Source organism: Sebastes fasciatus, chromosome 1 (assembly GCF_043250625.1).
Source record: "Sebastes fasciatus isolate fSebFas1 chromosome 1, fSebFas1.pri, whole genome shotgun sequence".
In the NCBI taxonomy this organism is placed as follows: Eukaryota; Metazoa; Chordata; class Actinopteri; order Perciformes; family Sebastidae; genus Sebastes; species Sebastes fasciatus.
Window position 1 is genome coordinate 25,668,010 of NC_133795.1, and position 12,447 is coordinate 25,680,456.

Sequence of the window (12,447 nt, forward strand, 5' to 3'; positions counted from 1 at the left end):
GACGTGGCTCCCACGTGAAAACAGTGGGCAACACCATAAAAGCTTTTCTTTTTTTTTTTCCTATTTGGCAGGCTGGGTTTGGAGGATAGTTGATGACTCCTACAAAGGCCACCACTGTTATCGAGATTTCTCTGAGAAAAACAGCAAACCCTTCCTCTCTGGTAACACACTGTCTGTCCACATAACTAAGATGAATAACTACAATGACCAGTGCACATCCTGTTTATGACCACGCTTTTGTTTGATATCTCAAGTGCATCGAAGCATGTTTTAAATCCAGCCAAAGCTCGATCCTGTACTCTGAAGTAAACTGTAAAATCGGAACAAAAAAGATATAAAGTAGACACAAGAAATCCCCTCTTTTGATCCCAAACAGGCACACTCCCAGCCTCTGGCACTACTACATACCAGGGTACAATGAAACACTAACCACATTTCATTATGGGGATTTTCTCTGCACTGGTCCACACCCCTGCCAGGATAATAGCTCGGTCCTTCACTGCTGCCATGACTGTGAATGCAACCATTGAGTTTCTCATTAAGGGCACAAAAACTGCCTCTTTGTAAAAACTGCTACTTTGTTGAACAGTGCTTCAACATGTGCTTCAAGGTTTCTTTTAAAAGAAGCTTTTTAAATATTTTGTGCCTTGCAATGAAGAACCAAAAAACAAACAGAAAATCTTCTTTCAGATCTGGTAGTTATAATTTGATATGAAATATTTTTTCAGCAATGGCTGCATTAACAAAACCATCCTTCTCTTCATGTCAAATGAATGGTTAACAAGCTGTTACAGGTTTCTGCTCCACTGGCACAATGAGCCCATTTAGTTAAACATTCAAGGTCAAAACATTTCTATCACTTTCCTGAGAGTTCCCCCTCACACTTAATATGGTAGTTAGTGTTACATGGTTCATTGATGGTTGGATTCTTTTCTCATGAAAGAAGGTTTCTCATTATTTTGCACAGCTTACAAAAAAGAGCCCCAGAACAATAGACAATGACAAAAAGAAAGTCCGGAGGCGAAGAATGCAGCTGATTGTATCTTTATCAGTCGCCATTTCAGTCTGCAAACTGAATTAACCACATTGTACGCCTCTTGAATCACCTTTTCATGAGTCTGTCGCAACAAAGCAGCACATTAATAACACGTAAACGTATGGCCTTAGGATTTTGCAAAAGACAAAAAAAAACAATTGAAAAATAAAATATTAAAAATAATGTTGCAATACTTCATAACACATGATGTTGAAGAGTTTATTCCAGTTTATAACATAAATAATATACAAAATAGAAATACTATGGTGGCCTTAAATATTTACAATTGTTAAAAATAATGTGGCAATAAAAAAATCAATACAAAAAGTGCTTGATAATTTAATTTATGATCAGATTTGATTATCTGTCATTTGAAGTGCAATATTTTTCCGTCATCGACTCAGAGAGGCGCTGCTACCGTTGTTTTGGCACGTCCCTCCTGGGTCACAGAGGATCTTTAATAGATAAGCGCGGTTCCATTTACAGAGCTAGTGACAAGAAATGGAGAGAAAACTGTTTGAGTTTGAACTTCATTCTCACGTGGCGCAAGAAATGAAAACAATACATCATTCATGCATTTTTTTGGCTTCATTTGTTATATTTCATGCTCCAACTTAAATACTGAATGTTAGCTTTTTTTCTGAGACGTGAACAAATAAACAATTCATCAATATGTTCTTTTTTAGAATTATTTTTGTTGTTTTAGCACTTAATAACATAGATACACAGGAATTGACAGGTACCTCAGTCGTGCAGGCAACCTAAAGGTTTTGGAACTGTAATAACTCCGGCTTCAGGTCTTCTCTGGTGTCATATGAGCTATGGTGTCATCAAATAAGGAATTTGTGTCAGAATTGGTGAGTTATGTTATTTTTATGTTAAAATTGTATTAGTTCACCAAATGCTGTTTTATTGCTGATTAGCATTCTGAAATGTTAGTATTAGTCATTGCAACTTTGAGAGAATAATTACTTTTTTATTGTGGAGGTAAAATAAGCTTTAAAGGGATAGTTTGAGTGTTTTGAAGTGGGGTTTTATGAGGTACTTATCCATAGTCAGTGTATTACCAGCCCAGTCACACAACAGTTTGTGAAATAGTTACAAAATTGAATGTATTGATTCGTGTACATAGACACAAATTTAATTTTTTTTGCTTGATATTTGTAGGAAAATGCACTAAAAATAAGTTGTTGAAAGTCGTGCTGAGCATCACGAAAAGAAAATGGAAATTCGTGTCTGTGTACACAAATCAAATAGATTACATTTCGTGACTATTTCACAAACGGCTGTAAGACTGTGTTGGTATTACCTACATTAGATGACGGTTGGCACGCCTACTGTTTGGAGAAGCAGACAGATGTTAACTGAACTGAAAGCTAAACTTATCTATACTGTTTTTGTCAATGGAGTCTGGTGGCTTTGAAGAGAGCATAGACAGTTCTCCGCTGTAATGGGCTGTCTGATGGCAAGATAAAGTGGTGAAAATATTCTAAATATAGCGTACACTTAAAGTGATATAGATTTTTTTAGGTGAGCCTTTCTTTTAGTTGACTAAAATATGTTTTGCTGCCGGCCCCGTCCACAGCAGTACATTGCTTTGCTCCTGTGCGGTAACTCCTGTCTGCTTCTCCAAACTGGGGGCGTGCCAACCCTCATCTACTGAAGGTAACACACTGACTATGGATAAGTACCTCATACAACCCCACTTAAAAACACCCAAACTATTCCTTTAACCTTGGCTTAATACAATGTGTGAAGCATGCTTATGATTATATGAGAGATGAAAGTGTCTCTGGCTGAGTCTGAGCTATTTGGTTTATCTACAAGTGGATTTCACAAGATGAGTATGAAGTTGTTGTTTCGCCGTTAAAACCTTCAAGTGCCTTTGTCGTTGGATTTGTTGTTGTTGGTCAAATTCAGGTTACATGATTGTCTAACAATATTGTTGCGAAACATGCCAGCCTGTTTCCTGTGCATTTCACTGAACTTTGATTATTAAAGACATCCTGATTCATTCCGGCCTGAAGGGAATTTTCTTCCTGCTGATCTCTTTGTCACAGCTGCTTTTATTAAAGGATTTCCTGTTGACTTCCCTCATTCCTCAGCACAATCTAGATTTCCTCAAACAGTTCAAAACCTAGAAAGAATCTGAACCTGCTGTAGATTACTTCACTGCATGCTGTATTTGTTCACAGAAATATGTGCAAATATTGATTGAGCATTTAGTGTCTGAGAGTACAAATAATGTGTAAACCTCAAAAGGTAAAAAGAGCAGAAAGTGCAAAGAGGATAAAAAAGCATATCAAGTATGAGTCATGCATCAAAGAATGAAGAGTAAAATATTGGATCTCACCCTTTTCTCCCCAGAAGACACTTGTACAAAATCATTCCAGCTGTACCCACGACTGTAAAGAAAATAATATAAAAAAAGATTTTTTTAATTTTGTACTTAAACAACAAAATTTGTGTGACTTCCAAAGAGAAAATTGTACATTACCTAATAAAAGGCCTATCACGCCGACTATAGCAGGCATATGTCCTGAAAGACACATGCAAAGTTAAATGCAGGGCATTAATAACGACCCATGTTAACATCTTTCTTGATAGTACTGCTGCTGCTCAATAACTCACCGATTTCCTTGTTAGTATCTACAGCTTCGTCATGCTCTCCTGCAAGTATAAAACAGTATCATTAGTATGCAAACTATTTAAGCTGCCGAGGACAACAGGAACATCAGAAACATTATCAACACATACAAGAAGGTTTGTTACAAACTGAGCATTTTCATTTACTGATTTAAAGCCACTATGTGTAAAGTTTTTATAGCATTTATAGCATATTTCAAATGATTTTGCTGGTAGAAAAAAAGTCGTTTGTGTTGCTTTCAGCTCATTTATTTCAGTGTGTCCATGTCCACCCAATTCGACTGTTACAAAGCCATTAAATAGGCGTTATCGCTCGGGTCATTAGGGGCCTACTATGTTGTAAAAGTGAAGTGAAACTTAAAAGCAACACGTTCTAACATGTTGTAAAACTGAATGAAACGTTACATTTTTAACACAAACAGAACAGCTTGTTAAGGTTTAGGCAACAAAACCACTTAGTTAAGTTAAGGGAAAAACATCATGTTTCTCCCTTTCACATCTATCTCTCTCATTATCAATAAAGGCATGAAAAAGCCCCAAAAATAATCTGAAATAAATAAATAAATAAATAACTAGGTTTCAAAAGTGAAAGTGAACTTAACACTTGAGTTCACAAAGACAACTACACGTCTCCAACACGCTTCCACTTCTGCTCCTGTCACTACGTTCACTAGAGGTCACTGTCATGTTATTTTATACCTTCTTTTGGTGATCGACCATGTGAATATATGATAAAACCTCATTTTGGTTGTAGAAGTTTTTTTGTTTTGTTTAAGAAGGCCCCTTCTGACCCACATCTATGGGTCTTATAACCACCAATAACGCCTATTTAATGACCTGATAACAGCCATGTCGGAAATATTAATATATTAACTGGCACAGGGACTGAGGGAGGGAGACATGTCTGCGGATATTAAATGACAGTAAATTAAAACCATTATTATCTGTTTTGCAAACAATAATAATTACAAGGCAAACTTAGAGTCATAAATTACAATGTTAAAGGAATAGTTGACATTGGGGGGGGACAAAAAGCGTATTCTTTTTCTGGGCGAGAGCTAAATGAGAAGATTGATACCAGTCTCGTGTGTGTCTGTTAAATATGAAGCTATAGCCAACAGTTGTTTATCTTAGCTTGGCATAAAGACTGGAAACAGGGGGAAACGGCTAGATTGACAAAATCACCAGCCCGTTTGAAACTCACTGATTAAGATCTCATTTCTTTGATATGTGCAAAGTGTAAAAACACAATTTCCCACTTTATGGGGGTTACGGCCGGATTATATGTTGGCTGTGACCAATACCTTCCTGGAGTCTTTGCTGGTTGCCTGGCAACTGCTCAGAGCCAAGAAATAACCCGACACATTACCCCCCCTATAAAATGGCAAATTGTTGTTTTCACACTTTGGTTCATCAAAGTCTCTTCCTGGAAGCGAATAAGCTACTTTCCCAAAATGTTGAATTAGTTGTTAAGTTAAATTTGTTAGTTCAAGTAGGCCTATATTAGGAAATGTCTAAAAGGGCAACTAAATAACTAATAATCCCATTCATGAGCTATGAGCACATGTAAACTCCAGCTGACTTGTCTGATGGTTTAAGGTCAGCAGATCACGCGTTAACAACACTCATTCTCCTCATAAATGGTTTTGTACATCCAAGCGTAGTACAGGAGTCATATAATTTACTGTGCTGGCAATAATTTCCACTATAATCCATTATTTTACGATAAGAACCGGTTTCAAAGTACTAAATCTTGTGTTTGATTTACAGATCCTGTTCAGTTGCCTTAAAGGTGCAATGTGGCCTCATGCTCCACAGAAAAAGGGGCAGCATTTCACCTCTACTACTGGGTCCATATAATCTAAATTTACAGTCATCAATTATAAAAAAAAAAAGTGAAACTACTAACTAACAGCGGGGCAAGAATACGCAACATTTAACCAAACTGCTGAAATTCTGAGACGTTCAAAATAACGACTGAACTATATTTTACTAAATTATTTTCATCCCTCAGAGATGACAAAAAAATCGTTGTTCCCTCCATTGAAATAAACCAAATAGACATAAAACACACAATGTTTAGAAGTCTACAGTTGTCTAATCAAACTGTAGTAAACCGAGGATTGCTTGGGAAGCATCTCAAACATGACAGCTTCTTCATGAAATAATTCAATACCTGGAAATGAAGATGATGTCGTTGATGTTACACTGGTTGTAATGGCTCTACCCTCAGCTGTCCCAATGCCTCTGCCACCTTTGAACAGAATGATTAAAGCGATCTTAGTTCTTTTGAGGCTTGGCCGGGATAAAAGTGATTTGTCAAGCCGAGAAGCAATTCCTGAGATGCATGCAGCGTGCACATAATCCATTCATGCTGCCAAGCGCCACGCCTAAAGCGGTTTTCAATGTAATTACATGCCGATCGGCTTGTCTGGACACATTTTTCTGTACCTGGTAGTGAAGGTGAGACAGTTGGTGTTGCACTGGTTGTGACAGATGTAGCTCTGTGAGCTGTGGGTGTGGGTGTGGGCGTGGCAAGTGAATCTGTAGCAATGGACACTTCTGTGGAAAATAATCATTGTTGTCAGAATATCTATAAAGTCTTAATATACTGGATTCCTTGCTGGGAGAGAGGTTAAGTAATAATGATTGAATATGTATCAGTTATTATCTCTATACATTTATATACCTTCTTCTTCTGGTGTAGATGTTGGCATTGTCGTTGTAATTCTTAAAGCTTCTGTTGTTGTCTGACCTATGAATAAAAAAAACTACTGAATTTATCAAATAAAAACCGTTGGGATTGGTGGTGGAGCATGCATATATATTTCAGTTTACATGCAGAATGTAGCCGTGCCTACAAATGACATGCATTTATCAGTAACATGCTTCCTATTCTACTCCATGTTATGTCAACAGAGAAAATCGAATGGAATGAAATCGGTTTAACCCTCCGTTTGTAGAAAACTATGTTGTGTTAGGTGAAGGACGGTTTTGACCGATGACCAGCTCTTTAAAGAAAGGTTACTCTTTAGTCAATACACTGTTAAGCTGTGAATGAAGGAGATGAGTGTGGCAGTTAGTAAGCAAACAACTTGGGAGTGAGCACAGACGTGAATGGTGAATAGAAGAATGTTGTAGAGCTTGAATAGACATACTGCTTCATTAAAGAGCTGGGATCTGTGTCTCAAGAGGCTTGCAAGGCAGTGTGACACCATGGCAACACCTATAGTAGGCTATGCGCTCTGTATATAATTGAATACAGTATAGTACAATTTGTTTGGGTGCTTGAAAGTGCACTGCAAACTGGGTGCTGATCTTACATGCCTCTGTTAATGCCCATTAAAGACTGGGAATGTATGACCACGCCTGTGGTTTCGCATCATTTAGCCCATTAACTACAAGACATTTACACGACAACATGTCAAAGCATAACAGTGGGTTTTCCTACTGATTTATTACATTCCAGGCCGAATTTGATTAAATGTATTCAATACAGTATGAACATCAAATGGCAGATCTTTGAAACTTGCTTAAAGGGGACATATCATCCTCATTTTCAGGTTCATACTTGAATTTGGGGTTTCTACAAGAACATGTTTACATGCTTTAATGTTTGAAAAACACGTTATTTTTCTCATATTGTCTATCTGAATATACCTCTATTCACCCTCTGTCTGAAACGCTTCGTTTTAGGGCCTGTCTCTTTAAGCCTGCATGTGACTTAGGAAGAGGAGCCAAATCTGAATGGCTTGTTGCATCTGATCTAGACAGCCCACAAAAAACTGACTGGGTTGTCTTATTTCACAGTTTGTGGGTTGGTAGAAACGCCAGATACCCAAATGTAGTAGGGGTGTTAGTCACAAGTTTCATCACGATACATTATATTGATTCTATCGACAATGATACGATATTTGCTAATATCACAAAGTCTGCCCAATACGATTTTGATTCAAATTCAATTCAGGGGCCTGCAATCGATATGAGACAATATCGTATTTCATACAACACAATCAGTTAGATTTTTATCAACTCACAAACAGCAACTAAATTATGATTTGACATTTTTATTACTGGGCTCTTCCAGACATTTGAATGAATAATTTAAAATGAATTTAAATGAAAATATCTATTTGTTATTCTATAAAAAGAATAACTGCTGATTTTCATATTGCATTGAAATGAATGGGAACCAGTGGCTAAAAGACTGGAATTATATCTACAAACATTTATTGGATATTGATTAAATAATTGTAGGGATAAAAATGGTCCGCAGTAATGTAAAGAGTCAACGTATTCTCATACAACGGTTCGTATGATGTCTTACGAAAAGATTATTCCTCCTTTTAGTCGTTTTCCAACAAATGTCCAGCAACACCTCAAAATAAACTTCCCTCTTCACAGGAAACAACTTCCTTAGGTTTAGGCAAGAAAGCAACTTAGTTAGGCTCAGGGAAAAGATCGATTTGTCTAAGATTAGACAACAAAACTACTTAGTTAGGTTTAGGAAAACATTGTTTGGTTTAAAATAACTCCGGAAGTGGCGTTACTTAAGTACGTAAATTACATGCAAATAAATCAACGCTGACTTCTGGTTTTACACGGGACATGAACAGCGGTCTCTTCGGGGAAAGTCCAGTATTTTTTGACCCACCCATCCTCCCTACGCGGCGTTCAATCCTATTTATATTTCCTGGTTCACAATTACATTAATTTCACTTTAATTGTTGATATACTTGAATTACAGTTGTAGTATCTACTTTTCGTAGGTCCTACGAAACACTGTATGAGACCAGCCTGAAAGAGTATTTGTAATTAACGGGTTAAAACATGCATAACTACCTGTGTGGTCCTTGAATGACTTAAACAATACTTGTTATGCCTGAAGCTTTGTCATCAGTGTAAACAGTAACAAGTCATGGATGGAGTGTGCTTACCTTCACATGTTGGAGGCAAATAATCGTATCGACCACGATCCCTGCACGTAAGGCTATCTTTCCCAATGAGGACGTATCCCATGTTGCAGACGTACTGTACGATTTCTCCATATTTTGGGTATTCTTGAGAATCCCAAGAGCTTTTGCCATTGGTCACGTCGACAGGTTTGGCACATGTTATAACTGAGGAATCAGACAAACACATGTTTCCACACTTTCTTATCACAAAGTAATTTGCATTAAAGATAAATAATCCATCTTGTTGTCATATAAACGGTGCTTCTTGCTGACTAACGTAGAGAAGAGAGAAAAAGCACAAAAAAAAAAAAAGTCTGGAAAAAGAAAGAACAAAACCACTGCTGCTTTGCCACGTATTAAAACGACTCCTGCAGTTGACAGAAACAGTCTTTTGAAAATAACGTTCGTTGTAGGAATTTACCAAACAATTGTTTTATTGCTTCTGGTTGTGGCTTCAGGAAATACAAAACTAGAGACACTTACTTTCACAAGTGGCGCCTCTACTCCAGCCGTTCGCATAGCACGTTCTGTAGCTTGATCCGCTGATCTGGAAACTGTTGGAAGGTGGAGGAACATAGAGCAGGACTGTTTATTTAAGGAGGAATTGATACGGCAGAGCCATGATTTTGTAATGCAACGGAAAGGTATTAACAACTTTGAAACTAAATTCTTAAAGAGTTTAGTCAAGAACTATGTATCAACAATTATCTCAATGTTGGCAAAAGGAGAGCCAAGTTTCTAATCAGTGAAACCATAACATAGCTGGGCTCTATCTGTCTTCCAGACTATTTTGTTTTTCTTTACAGACTGTTTCCATTAGCAAATCCACCTTGACTTCAGTCATCTATGTCTGTTTGCCAGCAGCACTTTCTGGTGTTGGCAGTACAGCAAACAGAGATACTTTGTATGCAAATGAACATGACTATCTACTGAGGGCACCCTTTGTGTTGTCACTGGAACTGCTCCATGCACACTTGTTTCTCTAAATGTAATTTCAGATGAAATTCAACCAGATAGCAATTACATGGGAAAATAGTTCATATTTTATACTCACCCTTTATCACAAATTCCTTTTATTACAGCACCATACAGGGTACCAGAACTGATGTTAAAACTCATATGCGGTTGAGGTTTAGGGTCACCACAGTCCCTCCCTGTAATATAAACACAAACAACAGGATGATGGATTTTTAGGCCCAGGATATTTACCCCAAAATGACAGAATAAAGCTGTTTGTTTGTCAACAGTAGAAGACGGTGTTTGATCAACGTGTCAGTAATTAAAGTATACAGGACTCACTTTTGCAGTTGAGATCTAGTTCAGTCCAGATGCTGCCAACGCAGGTTATGATCCCAGAGCCACTTTCTTTAACATATCCATGACCACACTCTAAAGTGATGTCCAAACCGTCTGGAAAATCATTCCGTAGAAGTGCTGCGTTGGTTAAGACTCTATTTGCCCCTCCCTGAGGTTTAGAACATTCAGCTTGGTAAAAAAAAGAGACAAAGATGCAACATCAACATCAATAGCAAAAGCTTTCTGTTTTCAAATTAGCCAATAAAACAGTAAACCAGAAATCCTGTAACAGGATTAAATACATAAGTGAATAAATAAAGCTAATATGAGTCTCATCATGTAGTCGTTTATAGAGATGATACAATGCATTTGAGAAAATTCCTTACCAAGTTTAATAATATTAATACTGACAAGTATTTAATAAATACTTGTCAGTTTCTCACTTTCTAATAAGTCATCAAGTCTGCAGTTATAATTGTTAATAAGTCATTAATAAAGGGCTTTTAATCCATCAGGTCTGCAGTAAGAAATGTTAATAAGTCATTATTAAATACATTTAATAAAGATTAATCTTTATTTATCAAACATAATAAAGCCATTAATTACAACTAATACAGTCTTTATAAAGGGGGGCTTATTATAAAGTGATACTGAAAAAAATGACAGAGCTTCTCTTCCAAAAAGAAGCAAGTGGTCTGTGTCTGTGGAAAATCAACTTTTTGGACAGTCTACAGTTTCTTTTGGCATCTTCACACTTCACGGAATTTTCTTATCATTCATTTATCATTCAGAGGAGTGCAGGTTAATGTCTTGTCCTGACAGGTCATCTCACAAAAGCTGTCCTAGAATAGACGAGAAAGTATTCAATGTAGAATTTAAAGTCTTATACAAAGTGAGTGCCACTTTATTAGGTACACAGACCTCTCCCAACATATATCAGAGATCATAATGTTCAGTTTTTGTTGACATTGTTGAAAATGTGTAAATTCAACTATCACATAGTTAAAGGTGTTGCTGTACTGGACTACATTAGGCTATATTGAAAGTTGTTTTGTAATTTTTGTCCTTCCCATTTCCCATAACTCTACTGCTAACGATGACCCCAATGCTAAAACATATCTTTAAATGAATTAAAACACCTCTATGACAGTGTCAACAAAAACTAAATAATAAAAAATAATAGAAAAATACACATTTTTGTATGTTCAGTCTTCAGGCATCCTTTTGTATACTATTGTATTCTATTTAAAAAAAAACAAAAAAACAACTCTGTGGAGTTGACAGAAAATGCAGCCTGGCTGTTCTCGCTGGAAGTCTCATGTGACTTGATAAATATTATCTCATTAACCAGACTGCGAGGCTGATCTTCTACTATACTGACCTGCTGCCTTCATGACCAGGAGGTGTAGTAACAGCAGACATGTGACTGCTCGTCGTCCAGTACAGGTGTCCAGTAAAACGTCCATGCTGGTTCTGCAGAAGGAGACTAAACAGTTCTGGTCCAGATTCTGTCTTTTCAGTCCAACTTCTCTAGAGAGGCAAGACCCGAGTCTCTCTGCTGCCTGCCGGTCTACAGTGGTCCTCCCTCCCCTGAACGCACCACTACTATCCATACTGTCTGCGGTCAAGTTCACTTCAACAGGCCCAATGACAGGAAGTGAGGAAAACAAACTGCTTCACAATAAAAGCAAGGATATTATCCCCAAGAAACACTATTATCATCATAATAATTAAAACATTGATCATTAAAAGTACTATTTGTTTACAAATAACAGACATTTAGCCAGCCAAGTAGGCTACCTGGAGGCTATTACATGGGCTACATGCTGTAGGGGTGTCACGATAGCCTACCAGTAGCCTATTAACGATAAACTGTGATATTAAAAAAATAAATAAATGAATGAATGATTAATTCATGTTGATAGTACACATACAATAACAATGTGTAAATAATCCAGCATCTCTTAAATCATATACAGTAATGGTTACAGACTCTCTCCACCCAAGGCCTCTGGAAAGGAGGCTGGGTCACGGTCGGACACGGGTCTTGGGGGTTTGGGGTATGACACATGCGCAGTGTAACTGAAGCTGCGGTCTTGCGTTGCGATTGGCTCAATTCCTGCGAGTGCAGACCAGATTTTACTGCGCACGTGATGTGACGCGTGACCCGGCCTCCTTTCCATAGGCCTTGTCTCCACCTCCCTGTGTGAGTAAAGAGAGACAAAACACACAATAAGCCAAGTTAAAGATGAATTTGTCTGATAGCATTACTATTATTATAATTATTATTATTTTTTTTTTCAAATTTTCTATAGATATCGCAATAATATTGCTATCATGAATTCTTTTGGCCACGACAATCATGTAACTAGGCCTAGTTAAAATCTGATATCGTGAGACTCGTACTAAGCCTACATGCAATCCTGTGCATTTATAGATTCACTAACTAGTAATAATTTTTATTTACTATGTTTCCATTGTTTTATTTTCTTATCTACCGCTTTGTGTTTTTCT

The 12,447-nt window shown here is 37.2% G+C and overlaps 1 protein-coding gene across 8 annotated transcripts; it reads right to left on the reverse strand.

Annotated features, from left to right (window-relative positions):
* Positions 1 to 1,241: 1,241 nt before the first annotated feature.
* Positions 1,242 to 11,579, reverse strand: LOC141770214 (complement decay-accelerating factor). 8 transcript variants are annotated; one of them, XM_074639852.1, is made up of 13 exons: positions 11,315 to 11,577; positions 9,937 to 10,122; positions 9,692 to 9,791; positions 9,121 to 9,191; positions 8,620 to 8,802; positions 6,372 to 6,437; positions 6,134 to 6,244; positions 5,859 to 5,936; positions 3,668 to 3,706; positions 3,534 to 3,575; positions 3,390 to 3,441; positions 1,780 to 1,855; positions 1,242 to 1,524 (listed from the first exon to the last, which is right to left on the reverse strand). In XM_074639852.1, the coding sequence occupies exons 1-12, from the start codon at positions 11,544 to 11,546 to the stop codon at positions 1,798 to 1,800; spliced, it is 1,218 nt and encodes a 405-aa protein (XP_074495953.1). In that variant the 5' UTR covers positions 11,547 to 11,577; the 3' UTR covers positions 1,242 to 1,524; positions 1,780 to 1,797. The 8 variants fall into 8 exon arrangements, with proteins under 8 accessions (XP_074495953.1, XP_074495978.1, XP_074495962.1 ...); XM_074639877.1 differs by lacking the exon at positions 6,134 to 6,244 and having other exon boundaries at positions 11,315 to 11,579; XM_074639861.1 differs by lacking the exon at positions 1,780 to 1,855 and having other exon boundaries at positions 11,315 to 11,578.
* Positions 11,580 to 12,447: the final 868 nt, after the last annotated feature.